This window comes from Apis laboriosa, unplaced genomic scaffold (assembly GCF_014066325.1).
Source record: "Apis laboriosa isolate Shangri-la unplaced genomic scaffold, ASM1406632v1 scaffold58_cov148, whole genome shotgun sequence".
Lineage (NCBI taxonomy): Eukaryota > Metazoa > Arthropoda > Insecta > Hymenoptera > Apidae > Apis > Apis laboriosa.
Window position 1 is genome coordinate 658,697 of NW_025223827.1, and position 13,829 is coordinate 672,525.

Below are 13,829 nucleotides of genomic sequence, written 5' to 3' on the forward strand. Positions count from 1 at the left end.
TTTTTTTTTTTTTTTTTTTTTTTTTAAATATCGAGGCCACTGATGAATTGCTCTTTTCAACGTCTCGACAATTTCTTCATGGCTTCTTCTTTTTCTTTTCAAGCAAATGAGCTTGAAATTCGATTAATAAAACGTTCGCTTTATTTGATGAAAAGAAGATTATTGATGGAAATGTTCGCTTTTATCGTTAGGAAAAGAATCGAAATCCGTCCTCCATCGGATTCGAAAACTGGATTCTCCGTTTAATAGAAAATTTTTCTAACCAATCAGATCATTCAGATTGGTCGAACGACGATTTCTCCGCCCACAGCTTAATATTCAAACTGATTGATTTGCTTGGATTGCTAGATAAGTTGGTTACATTGAAAATTCTAAAAAAATTGATATATACATATACATTGATTATTATATTTTTTGGTATTCAAAAATTAATCCTCTGTAAAAAATTTTTCCATGTATCAATTTTCAAACGTTTTTGGATCTATATTGGATTCTATCTATATAGATCTATATTCATTATTGTGAATAAAAATTACATATACATATATTCTAAATATATTTTTAACTAAATTTCTATATTTTTTTTCTGTTTTGAACGCAACTTGAAATATTTATAAAAAGATACCACGATTTTCGATTTCAATGATTTTTTAACATGTCACATTGAAATTGTTGTGAAAATCTTAGTTAAAATTCGTTGTTTTTTAAAATGTTATTTATTAATATTAATAAGGAAACGATTGTCAAATTGTCATTAATTTAATTTAATTTAATTTATTTTAACTCAACCATATAATTTATGTTAATTCTGAGTTTAATTTCACTTCAAATCAGAATTAATAAAAACTCTTTTAATTGTTAACCAATTGTTTGAATTAAATTTGATTCCTTAATTTGGCCATCGTGAAGCGATGGGTCATCGATTATCTGGCAATAAATCTGATTAAAATTAATTTAAATTGTATTAAATAAAATCTTCACAATATTATTCAAGATGACGATTTTTAAAATGACATTATATTAAAAATCATCGATACAGAGGTAATACTTTTAATAAATAATTATTGCAACTTGCAATATAGATATTCCAACAAACAAAAATAATTATTGTTCTACATTACATTTTATTAGCATCTCATGTTAAAAATAAAGACTTACTATAATATTCATCGAAATAATAATCACTATTAAAAAATGCGTTGTGTTTCATAAATGGCGATTTTCTCTTGGAAATCGCATCTAGATATATCGTGTTCGTCGAGGAAAATAGAGTTGTTGGAAGGCATTATTATAATACATCGAAGCAAAACATTTTTGAAATTAACGCGCCCTTATATACGCGCCGATCGATAAGCATCAACGCGTCAAACGCGCGCAAACCCATTAACGTTGCACGCAATCGTTCGATGAAAAATAAGTGGAACGAGATCACCATAATTTCACTGCGGCCAATGAACAATTCCTACTTTACATAACGGATCATCGATCGACGCGTGCGATGATCGATAATCGACTTCATTTTTTTTTTTTTTTAACCGAGTTTTCAACATCGATGAACTATGTTGAGAGAAAGGAAAGGAGAAAAGCTTTAAGTAACTCTGTTTCTTTGCGAGAGAATCTAATTTAATATGATTAACATGGTTTGATCGATGAAAGGATAGTTCTTTTGATTAAATAAAAATAAAATTCTAATAAGTTATCAACTATTCTATATGATAAAGTTTAAAATATAAATCTTAATTTGGAATATATATTAGAATATTATTTCAAATCTATTATAAGAGCCAATTTGTGATTTGCAATTTTTTTATTTCTTAAATATTTTTTTTTTTTTTTACTATTTCTTCTTTTAATTAATTATTCATAATATACAAATAAGAATATTATATAAACTCTATCCTGATTTTTCAATAATTTTGAATTTGAAAATCTTATGCATTATTTATATTTACTCAAATTAAAAAATACATTGTATATATTTCAATAGAGATAAAATTTTTATTTTGAAAATCAGGCTTACTCCACCACATATAAAACGTGAAATCTCTCTATTCAAAATAACGATCATGCCAGAATACAATCGCAATTCGAATCGAATATATCGCTCTTGAAAGCGATTAAAAGGAGATTAGCGTTCCAGTTGCCCCTCTCATAACCTGTTAAAACCCGAGAACGATCGAAATCCGCTTGAATATCGAACCTTAATTTCCACGGAAATCCTCCTTCCGATGAGTATGTATTTTTTTTCTCTCTCTCTCTCTCTCCCTCTCTCCATTTTTTCCTCACTATTCATTGTGGCCCCTTTATGCGCTAGGATTATCCGCGAAATTTGATCGATATATTAAATACCTGGAACTCGTTATCAGCTTAGTAAACGAGCTATTTCGAACTGTCTCGTTTAATTCTCGCTCATTCCCTTCGAAATATAGAAAAAGATATAAATATATATATATATATCGAACGTTGTCTCTTAAATGACAAAGATCAGATTATATCATATTCTGATAAACTTAACGAACCTACATTGGATTTTTATTATTGCAGGATCACGGGAGATACGATGGGATTCAGAGAGTCTTTTTTGGCGGAGGATTACGATTCTGGTTACACAACTTGTTGTTGCTCGACTCTCTTTCCTACTTGTCCCACGGCCAGTTGAGCCTAAGCCTTAATCGCATGATCTTGGTGGACGTCGATGATATATTCGTCGGTGAGAAGGGAACGAGATTAAGAAAGGACGACGTGATGGCGCTGTTGATTACCCAACAGAGGATCCAAGCGTTGGTACCTGGTTTCAAATTTAACTTGGGGTTTTCTGGAAAATATTTCCATCACGGTACCTCCGAGGAAAATCTGGGGGACGATATGCTTCTGGAGAACGTCGACAGGTATATATATTTTTTTGATATTTTGTTTATCGATAAATAACAAAAGATATCGTCTTTTCAGATAAGATGAGAAATCTTAGTTATAGTATTTGGATAAAAGTCAGTTTAAGGTAATTTGTTTAAAAAACAAGATAAAATAGAACGAGAGATGAGTAATATCACATGTTTACAAGATTAATGTCTTTCTACGGTTGAATTAAGAACGATTTGTGAATGGATTTTACGACGCGTATGATGAGGGAAATGGAATTGGCGGAAAGTTATTGCGCGAATAGGGTGGTAAACAGAGCGCAGAAAGATTTACTATTGGCGCAAATTGACGTATTGAGACCGTACACGTATTACGGTTGATCGCGGAAGTTGCACTTGTTTGCGAATCGTCGCGATTTGTTCGAGTAATTGCTTTCCTCCACAGCAATTAAAATCGATTATGTACACTTTGATTAAATAAATAGATAAAGTTGTTCGCCTCCATTTTTTGAAATAAAATTTTTTTTAATCGTTTAATTAGAAAGATTTAAAAATCAATTTTACTCGACATATATTTTTTTTTTTTTTTCAAATTAAAATCAACATTATCTAAATTGCAGATTTACGTGGTTTTCTCACATGTGGAATCATCAACAACCTCACCTTTACGAGAATGTAACGCATCTACAATTAGACATGGCGTTGAACAAACAATTCGCGAAAGACCACGGAATTCCAACAGGAAGCGGTTACAGCGTAAGTCCTCATCATTCCGGCGTTTATCCGGTCCACGAAGGATTATATGAAGCGTGGAAAAGAGTGTGGAACATCAAAGTCACAAGCACAGAAGAGTATCCCCATTTGAGGCCAGCTCGATTAAGAAGAGGATTTATTCATCGTAATATAATGGTAAATTTTCGTTAATCATTATTTTAACATCGATTATAATTTATTCTTTTTTTTAATAATTTTTAAGAAATAAAATAACATTTAATTAATAAAGATCCATTTAAGATTAAAAATTTTTTAACAATAACATGTGTATTATAAAACAATTTATATAAAAATAATACAACAATAAAATTTAAAAAAAAATTCTATTATAATAAACACAACACAAGATTTGATATATCTAAGTCTTTTACAATATTTATTAAAAAAGTACATTTTATTAAATCGAATCAATTTGAATAATCTTTTTCGAGAATTGAACAATTTTTTTTCTCTATTTTTCTATTACAATGTCAATTGTTCGACGTTAACTGCTTGCCTGTTCGAAAACTAAGTTAAAGCAATAAACGAATTCCTAATCGAACAAACGAACGAATCGATAATTTCACAGTTTCGTATTTTCCACTATCAACACTTTTTCAACACTTTTATTCGCATTGTCTCGCATTGAGGAACAAGAATACTTCAAAACTTGAGGATAAAAATCGATGGATCGACTTGATATAGCAAATAAACGACATGACAGCGATAAAATTGCAAGCGAAACGTCTTTTCGTTTTTGTGAATTCTTTCTTTTGTGGATTTTTCGACGGTTAAACAACCATCGAACCGATAAAGAAGAATAAAGGATTGATTTCCCTGGAGCGAACAATTCTATACTGCGATGAATTAAACGATAAAACGAAACGCGTGACAATCTCTTTTCTTTGTTTCTGTGCAAGGTTCTACCGAGACAAACCTGTGGCCTTTTCACACACACAATCTTCATCGATAGATATCCAGGCGGAAGAGAGAAACTGGACAGATCGATACAGGGTGGCGAACTCTTCCAGACAATCGTTCACAATCCTGTAGGTAATCCAGTACTTATTCTATAATTTGTTTTGGAAAAATTTCTCAAATTCATTATCATTTCTTTCAGATCAATATTTTTATGACGCACATGTCGAATTATGGAAACGATCGTCTGGCATTGTACACCTTCGAGTCTGTGATTAAATTTATCCAATGTTGGACGAATTTGAGATTATCCAGTGCACCGCCTCTTCAATTAGCGGAAAGATATTTTCAACTCTATCCTGAGGAATCTGATCCTGTGTGGGGTGTAAGTTGTTATTATACTGCTATATAATATCAAGTATAATAATTTTTCAAGTTGCGAATAATTAAGTTTCTCTTTCGTGTTAAAGAATCCCTGTGATGATCAGAGGCATCAAAAGATTTGGTCGAGGAACAAGACGTGCGACCAACTACCAAGGTTTCTGGTAATTGGTCCTCAAAAAACTGGCACTACTGCTCTCTATACTTTCCTCTCCATTCATCCTGCGATAAGCAGCAATTTGCCAAGTCCTGACACTTTCGAGGAGATTCAGTTCTTCAATGGGAAAAATTATTACAAAGGCCTTGATTGGTGAGTTAAGGTGAAATTAAGAAGTTAACACATTTATTAATTTCGATGTGATACATTTTAATATAATATATACTTTTTAATATATATATATATAAAATATATATTTTATTACAAAATATAAATATCGATAATTCTGTTGGTATTGGCATAATCGCCATGGTGGTTGGACGCGTGATTCTTTTCAACTTTAGAAACACGCAAATCATATCAATTCACATTTATTTATCATTCTGTTTCATCCTCAGGTACATGAGCTTCTTCCCAGCATCGAAAAACGAGAGTTCGCGGTATCTGTTTGAAAAATCTGCAACTTATTTCGATGGGGAGTTAGTACCACGCAGAGCTCACGCTCTTCTACCCAGAGCAAAATTAATTACTATACTACTTTCGCCTGCTAGGCGTGCCTATTCATGGTACCAGCACACGAGAGTTCATGGCGATCCTGTAGCAAATAATTATTCCTTTCACTCGGTTATCACTGCAAGCGATACAGCACCAAAACCCCTACGCGATCTCAGGAATAGGTAGGTTATAATATTGTACAGTCATTCGAATAATTTTGTTGCAACGAGCACTGTACTATCTATAGTTGTTCCAAATAAAATAACGAGTCGCTAAAAAATTCTTGAATAACTGAATAGCTAAATAATAGTATTATCTTGTTGCCATAGATAAGCAAAGATCTAAATTGCTAATAGATGTTCGAATACATCTATGTTTATATGGTTAAATATTAATCGTACTCGAGAAGATAGATGCGACAAATATTATTGTTCGAATCTCTTACAGATGTTTAAATCCCGGAAAATACGCTCAGCATCTGGAAAGATGGCTTTCCTATTATCCGCCTCAGCAATTGCACATTATAGACGGCGAACAGTTGCGACAAAATCCTGTAGAGACGTTGCACGAGTTACAAAGGTTCCTCAAGATCACGCCCGCTTTTAATTACTCGTCTCATTTGAGGTACGATCCGAAGAAAGGATTCTTTTGTCAAGTTACCAATGAGGATCGAACGAAATGCCTTGGCAAGAGCAAAGGCCGTCAATATCCGCCTATGGAGGATAAATCGTACAAATTATTACAGGTATTTATGATAAAACGATTAAAAAATTGAAAGGATGATCGGTTTAATCTATTTGTTTCTTTGCAGAGATATTATTTATCCCACAACACGGCTCTAGTGAAATTATTGAAACGGCTCGGGTTGAGAACTATCCCACAATGGCTGAAGGAAGATCTTACCGACACGGTGATGACCTAGCAAACGTCGATTATATGAAACGACACCGTTTCTGAATTGTTTATCTCTACGGTGAACGAAATTCACCGGTTATTAGCTGAAGATCTGTAACATAATTGTACATTCGATATATTCCACTGGACTCCAAATCCTCGACGGAAGGACCATTGCAGTGGCCTATCCCAGTGGTTTGGCCTAAGATCCGTGGGAAGCCTGCGAAACTAGTCACTAAACGATTTTAAGGTGAATCGTGACTGTCGATCGTTGTTAAGCCAATAGCACTATTATTAACGTTATATTATTATTGTCATCGTTGTTGCGTCGTAGAAAACATGATTATTAAGAGTACAGCCCGTTCGCTGGTGCCATCATCCGTCTGTAATGATTGGACGCTTTTCGTTCTGATCTTTACTACTAAAAGATAGTACTATAATATAATAAGAAGAAAAAAAGAGAATTCCTAATTTGTACTCGAGTTAAATTCTTCTTCAATCTTAGTACAACATATTTTTCTTCAACGAAGAAGACGACAATATAATTAATAAATCAAAAGACCACAAACAGAAACGCACATTTTGACTTTGCGTAATGATAATCATAAACAATTTGTCGACTCGGGTACAATGACTCTTTACAAATTTGAGTAGTAAAGAGAAGAAGGATGCTTTAATGAGTGAAATTAGAAGCGATCAAAAAAAAAAAAAATTGTATTTTAGAAACTTGACTTTTGTGAGACAAGATCTGTCCAAATCGTGTTGCAATGTTTGAAGAGATTTATTTCCTCATGAAAATAATTAATGGATAAATCGAATTTGTTGATATTTAAATCGACGATCCGTCAGTCCTTCACTTCTGGTACTAATTGCAGGATTGCTTCTGCGAGTGTGAGACTTTTGGAAAGTTTGAACTTTTTTCTCGCCCACTTACTCTCTCAGAGACACGATGTACATTAATTCTCGTTGTAAGCGTATTAAAATAAAAAAGTAAATAAATAAAAAACAAGAAAAAAGCTATATGATGATTCTATGTATATTTTGACAATACTATTCTTGGTACTGCTGATAGAAAGTCGATAAAAGATGTATGATCGCGTCCGTTTGTACATTTATGTATTGTATTGTTTTGATGTGATTATAGATGTATCATAATGACTTAATAAGATGGAAAATCAGAAACTATTTCACAAATGATTATTGATGATCATTTTTTGGCGAATAATGACGTTAAGTGGAGAAGTGATAACTGCCTATTTGCAATAATTGCATACTATCACGTTTAAAACATACAAATTTTGGATTTAATAATAATCCTATGTTTGAAAATAAAATAGTTTTTATTCATTGTTGAAGAAAATCATGAGATTTTTGGAAACTTTAATACCTGATGTATTATAATGAATCGTATATCGTGGAAATTGATCAACTGCTGTGAATAAAATTGTGTTATTCACAAAATAATCTAACGACGATAATTATTTGTTGGAAGCATATCAGTTACAACTATCTTCGTTACTTATAGATACGATATATTAATTTTTATTTTCTTCATAACTAGATTTAATTCGTTAAATTTGATCCGATTATTTCTGATATGCTAATTTTTTAGCATTATTTTAATATTGATTAATATTATTCATCTATAAATTATAATAATTATATAATAGTGTCTCGTTTTAAAAAATTCTTGTTACTTAAAATAAAAAAAAAGATTAACATGATAAATATTTATTTATAATTATTTGATCATCGTAAAAATAATACACATTACAAAATTTATATTTGATCCAAAATGTACATTAAAAATTATAACGTCATTCTCTGTAAAATATATATTTAAAAAATATCATGTATCATCAGTAATGAAACATTTTATATTACGAATTACTTTATCAATGTTATGTTACATTTTGTATATTTTGTTTTCATTTTTATACTGCCGTTAAAACGTATCACGTGACGTTTAACGAATCACATGTACAAAATTTATTGTTAATATAATAATAATTAATGATAATGGTATTAACATTAAACGATTGATTTGTTTTGTCAAATCGTGCCATTTTACCAGTGTTGTATATACAGTTGTATTATTGTACCAATTGCGGCGTCGGATCTCTAGAGTCAATATTATATTCGATTTTGTTCGGCATGGCGGTAGCAAAAATTGTCCGATTTGCTACTAGCTGACAATAATATGTGACAAACTGAAATCGCTAAAATTATAGCAAGATATTCAGTATTCGAATATGAAGTTTTAAATGCTCCAATTAGCATTATTTCATCGTTGGTTCTGCTATATGTATAAACATTTTTTTAATATAATAAAATTTTCGAAAGCAGATAAAATTTTAATTTATAAAATAAAATTTCATTAATTTTTTTTATTTAAATATTGTCTGTTGATGTAAATGTTTGAAATAATATGTTGTATTAAAATTATAATTGTTAAGTAATTTATTCAATTATAATTATAATTATTAAGTACTCATTTCATTTATCGAACACTAATTACATTATATTTATGTATATAAATCAATAAATTAATAAATCACTAATATTTTACACAAAGTTAAAAGTGAATCAACGATAAAATATTGCTTATGTAAAATCACGCGCGTATTTGCATTTCAAATTATATAAATGAACGCGTGAAAAATAACATTTTGTAGATGTCCTAACAGGCTGTTGTGTAAACGAAAAAACGAAAAAGAGAGAAAAGCTGTCATTGTATGAATAAAAAAAAGACGCGTGTAGAATATGTGTATGACTTTAATAGAAACTTTAATTATTTAACTTAAAATTATTCTATTGTAAAATACTGTAATAACTGTACGAATAATCCGTAAGTTCTAATAAAACAAGGGTTAAAAATCTTCGATATTGAATTTCTTATAACTATTCTTTTATTGTTATATATTTTGAAAATTCATTATAAAAGAGATTCTTAATTTTTTTTTTTTTTTTTTTTTTTTTTGAAGTAAAATCAAATCCTTTTCTTTGCATTAATTGATATAATTTGATTAGTCGGTTTTATATAAATATTTAAAAATTTATATTTTATATAAATTAATGATTTTTTTAAGTTTTCGCTTCATCTGGTCTGTATTATTCTTCTCTTTCTTGTGTTCTACGAAGACCGAGTGGTTCGCCAAAACTCATACCCGGTTGAAGATAAACGGCATCTCTATCCATGCGGAACAATCTATCTAACAGATTTTTTCTTTGATTTCTTCCTTCAGCTACATTAGCTCTTAAATGATTCAAATATTCCGATCTATTTCTTAGCAAACCGGCAAATTGCAGAATAATAAAGGCAATATACATAATAATTGAAACTAAAACAATTACTACGATTAAACAAATCATTTGCCAGCCAAAATTTAATAAAACTAATTTCACATCATCATCCTCTTGTACATAAAAAAAGGGGACTAAGACAGTTCCCAATATACCACAGACCAGATGAGTAGCTACAATGTTGCAATAATCTTCAAGTGCACTTCGAAATATATATCTCGAAATTATATAAAAGATGATACTTCCGACTGCGCCCAGAATAATCGCTGCCAATGGAGAATAAGCATCCGCTCCAGCAGATATTACTACTACTCCAGCTATCATTGCTTGTACACATCTCATTACAGTCCAGTGGTTAAACTCTTCTTGAGGATATGCAAAATGAAAGATTACAACAAATAAGCTGCACGCACTCGCGGCCAATATATTGTTGACAAAGACATTGTGTTTTCTTTTAATTTTCATTTCGAAATGTTCTAATTGAATATTTGTCAAACTGAGGCTCTAAACAGATCAAAATAATCAACGAAAATAATTCATATTGTTTCCATATAGATTTGCAAACAAAACTTGAAAATATTAATATATTAATAATATATAATTTTACCTGTAGACCTACAAACACAAGTAAATAACCAGCAAAAACATTTCCTGAGGCACCGACAGCAATACTTGCTTCATCTATAGCGTCTAAGCGAAGTATTCTTCGTCCAAGTGTCAAACAACCTATCAATCCTGTCAATCCGCCAAGGACATGAATAACCACAGATCCGGTATAATCGTGAAAATGAACGTGTTGTTTATTTAATACATTTCTTCGCATCCATCCATGAGGTGTCCAAATCCAATGGATTAAAAATGGTTGCACTATACCAGCCAGCAAAAATCCTATGATAATATAACCGACGGTATGTGTCCGACCAACTATGCCGCTCGTGCAAATTGCAGCTGTGATTACCACAGCTGACCAGCCGGTTATGAGTTCGTCTTTATCGACATCATGGTCACCAATCCAATGTCCTGCGCCTATCACACCGTGTACGTCGCCAGTGTAGGCGATGATAATTCCAAGTAATGAATAAATCATCGTTATCCAGCAAATGTCAATAATATTTTGCAATAAAATTAAGTTGATGTTATTCACTGGTACACTACCAATATGTATTAATACATAACCAGCACGCAGTAATATAACAAGAACAATACGAACGAAACTCAACCATGTGGGAATGTTTGCGATTATATTTTCTAAGGCTTGAGTACGATTCGAATAATCGTAAAAATAATAGTCGAAATCCAAAATGTTAGTCATACCTTCAATGAAAAAGAATCAATCAAAATTAATATCTTTGATTACATTATTAAAATGCTAAAAGCTATCCGTTTAAAGCACAATTCTCTGATTCACGATACACAAAAGGAATTATAAATTTAGTAAGGTTAAAACAAATGTCAAAGTTTAACACTGATTAGACATAATCTGATATTTGTCGTTTGTGCTGCCACGAGCACATATGATATAGCACCTATCATATTATTAGAATCGAAAAAAATAGCGATAATATAAAAAAAAATATTAATAATACTTGATATTAATAAGTTAAAAAAACTAACAATAACAAAATAAAATATTAATAAGAATTTTTTTTTAGAATAGATAGATATAAAGATTAGATGTAAATAAGATTAGATAATCTTATTTGTTTAAAAAGAAATATTTATTTATCGTTCAAACAATATTTTAAAATTAATTTTCTTTATCATCGTTACAGCATCGAAATTATAATTAAACAATTAAATAAAATTAAATTAAGTTAAATTAAGTTCTGATGTATATAATGTTCAATTTTTAATACTAAAATTATAAGAAATATTCTTTATTTTTAATATTTAGATTTTTATAATTTATAATCTTATTTTATGTAAAATATCCTCGATCTGCCGAGAATCGGAATAGAGAGAGTACCCATCTGTAAAGAGTTAATATGTTAAATAATCAGATAAATAGAAAATCTACGGATTAGCAATTCAAATATTCAATATATTCCGCGCGAATAATCATGTACAGTGTTTATTGGTTCGAAACTAGCGAACCAATGGCAAGTAACAAAGCGCGGTTCGCGCATGTCACGCTATTGGCCGCTGCAAGGTCGGGGTCTGGAGTCGCAGGGACGAGTCGGTAAGCGATGCCGCCCGTCGTCGACGTAGGTAGTTGCTTGAAGTCGGTTGCTCGTTTCTCAGTGTTGGGTGTAAAGTGACTCGTGAAAAAAAAAATAGTTTTGAAATATTCATTATTAAAATTTTGACAGAGAAAATATTAGAAAAGGATGGCTACTGTATGCTGCCGCGCTCTGTATGTTGTCAAATGGTATGAAGTATCCCGCGTGTTAACTGTATCCTCCACCCTGGTTACAACAAAAAATTACCGGAATGTGAGTATTGACATACATTATTTTTATTTATAGTAACATAACATTTGTAATGTAATACTACATAATATATTTTAACAATGTTTGTCTTCGCATATCTTCGTTTAAAATCGCATATTTTTTTCGATCTCTATAGGTTATTAAGTTTTACGATTATACATGTTCTTTTCTTCTTTCATATATATAGTATATCTTTTCCTTCCATTATCCTTTCTGTATAATTCATGAATGAATTTTTTTAATAATATGAATAACAAGCTTCCAAATGTGATCGGTGATTAATTGAAATCGGTCTTTCTTTTTTTAGACATGAGTTAAACTGAATTTTCATGAATTTGCAAAATTTTACCGGTATATATTATCCACGATGCATACATAATACGTATTTCTTGTGTTCTAATCAAATATGGATACCATAAACGTGGAATGAAAAATTCATGTCATTTTTAAAATATTTTTTTTAAATATCTATTTACAAACAATCGTTTCATTTATGATATAAATATCATTACTATATGCTATTCCGAGAAAATTATGAAACATCTATAATTGTGTAAATTCTCATTCCTTCTATTTGTATATGATTATAAAATCTGCTATCAACTGTTATAGTTATTTCATTCAATTTAATTATTTATTAATTAATTGAATTAATTAATTCATTAACAACATAATATAACAATAAGTTATCATATTGAGCTTGATATTTTTATCATATCCTATAATAAATCATTTTACGAGTTAATAAGAATTTATGTGCTCAATCTAGTCTTGCAAAGGCCACGTCTGAAATATGCCAATATTACATTGTTATAACTAATGTTGATTACGTTTACCTCGATATTAAACTTATCGCGTTGATTATAGCATGCGTTGTCAAACATTTAAAATTGTCAAACATTATAAATTAAATATATTCGTTAGAATCAGGAAAATTGTAAATCAATTTTTCATCACATTGGCAACCGATATTGAAATGGAAAATCAGTTTTCTTTAAATATTGCTTGTATGCTACTCTCTTGGAAAAATATTGAATGTTGTAAGTTAATAAATGGAAATATACTATAATACTCTGTTGTAGCAAATAATATTTATTCGACAAAAATTTTAACTAATTATAGTATAAACTCTTAGAATTCTTATAATATAAAATCATATATTATTATAATTTATTTTTTTACATCAATCTATATAATTGAATATATCAAAATTATCAAATAAATAACAATTTTTTGTTTTCGATAAAATAATAACGAAATCATATTTATTTTAGATTCATTTATAGAATTAAATGGTAGTCTAATTTGCAGACAATGAATTGAATTTCGTAAATAATTAATATGATTTTATCTTATTTTAGAAATTGAATTATTATCATATCAATATTATTATTTCTATAAAAATTTAAATTTAATTCTTATTTTATTTTTGTATTAAAGCATTTATAATTTTGAATTATGTAATTACATAAATAGTAGAAATAAATGTTTCAAATATAAAACAAGATAATATTCTGAAAATTTAGAATCACAGTTATGCCTTTTTATTGCCTCATTCATCTTCGTTGACATTGAAGGTGTAGACTAAGCCAATACGTCTCCAAGATTAGACAAAAGATATTTGATAATCAACAATAAAAA

The 13,829-nt window shown here is 29.9% G+C and overlaps 3 protein-coding genes across 6 annotated transcripts in view; 2 read left to right on the plus strand and 1 right to left on the minus strand.

Annotated features, from left to right (window-relative positions):
* The window catches only part of LOC122717746 (bifunctional heparan sulfate N-deacetylase/N-sulfotransferase), a 193,235-nt gene extending 185,445 nt beyond the window's left edge, over window positions 1–7,790 (plus strand). For all 4 annotated transcript variants that reach the window (XM_043942118.1, XM_043942117.1, XM_043942119.1 and 1 more), the window contains 8 exons: window positions 2,545–2,888; window positions 3,479–3,767; window positions 4,532–4,660; window positions 4,732–4,914; window positions 5,000–5,220; window positions 5,466–5,744; window positions 6,010–6,307; window positions 6,374–7,790. In XM_043942118.1, the coding sequence (XP_043798053.1) occupies window positions 2,545–2,888; window positions 3,479–3,767; window positions 4,532–4,660; window positions 4,732–4,914; window positions 5,000–5,220; window positions 5,466–5,744; window positions 6,010–6,307; window positions 6,374–6,484 (1,854 nt within the window). In that variant the 3' untranslated portion in view covers window positions 6,485–7,790. The remainder of the gene's footprint in view (window positions 1–2,544; window positions 2,889–3,478; window positions 3,768–4,531; window positions 4,661–4,731; window positions 4,915–4,999; window positions 5,221–5,465; window positions 5,745–6,009; window positions 6,308–6,373) is intronic.
* A 1,705-nt stretch (window positions 7,791–9,495) lies between these two features.
* On the minus strand, window positions 9,496–11,111 carry LOC122717787 (ammonium transporter 2-like). The gene is made up of 2 exons (XM_043942180.1): window positions 10,367–11,111; window positions 9,496–10,263 (listed from the first exon to the last, which is right to left on the minus strand). Exons 1-2 carry the CDS (start codon window positions 11,069–11,071, stop codon window positions 9,568–9,570), a joined length of 1,401 nt encoding a protein of 466 aa, XP_043798115.1. The 5' UTR covers window positions 11,072–11,111; the 3' UTR covers window positions 9,496–9,567.
* Window positions 11,112–11,946: 835 nt separating this feature from the next.
* Window positions 11,947–13,829, plus strand: part of LOC122717753 (calcium uniporter protein, mitochondrial) — an 89,416-nt gene continuing 87,533 nt past the window's right edge. The window contains exon 1 of the mRNA XM_043942133.1: window positions 11,947–12,191. Within this exon, the coding sequence (XP_043798068.1) occupies window positions 12,087–12,191 (105 nt within the window). The 5' untranslated portion in view covers window positions 11,947–12,086. The remainder of the gene's footprint in view (window positions 12,192–13,829) is intronic.

Coding starts and splice junctions, on each gene's coding strand:
- LOC122717787 (XM_043942180.1), bottom strand. CDS start 11,071: ATGACTAACATTTTGGATTTCGACTATTATTTTTACGATTATTCGAAT. Junction 10,264..10,366: donor TTGTGTTTGTAGGTCTACAG/GTAAAATTATAT, acceptor TGATCTGTTTAG/AGCCTCAGTTTGACAAATAT.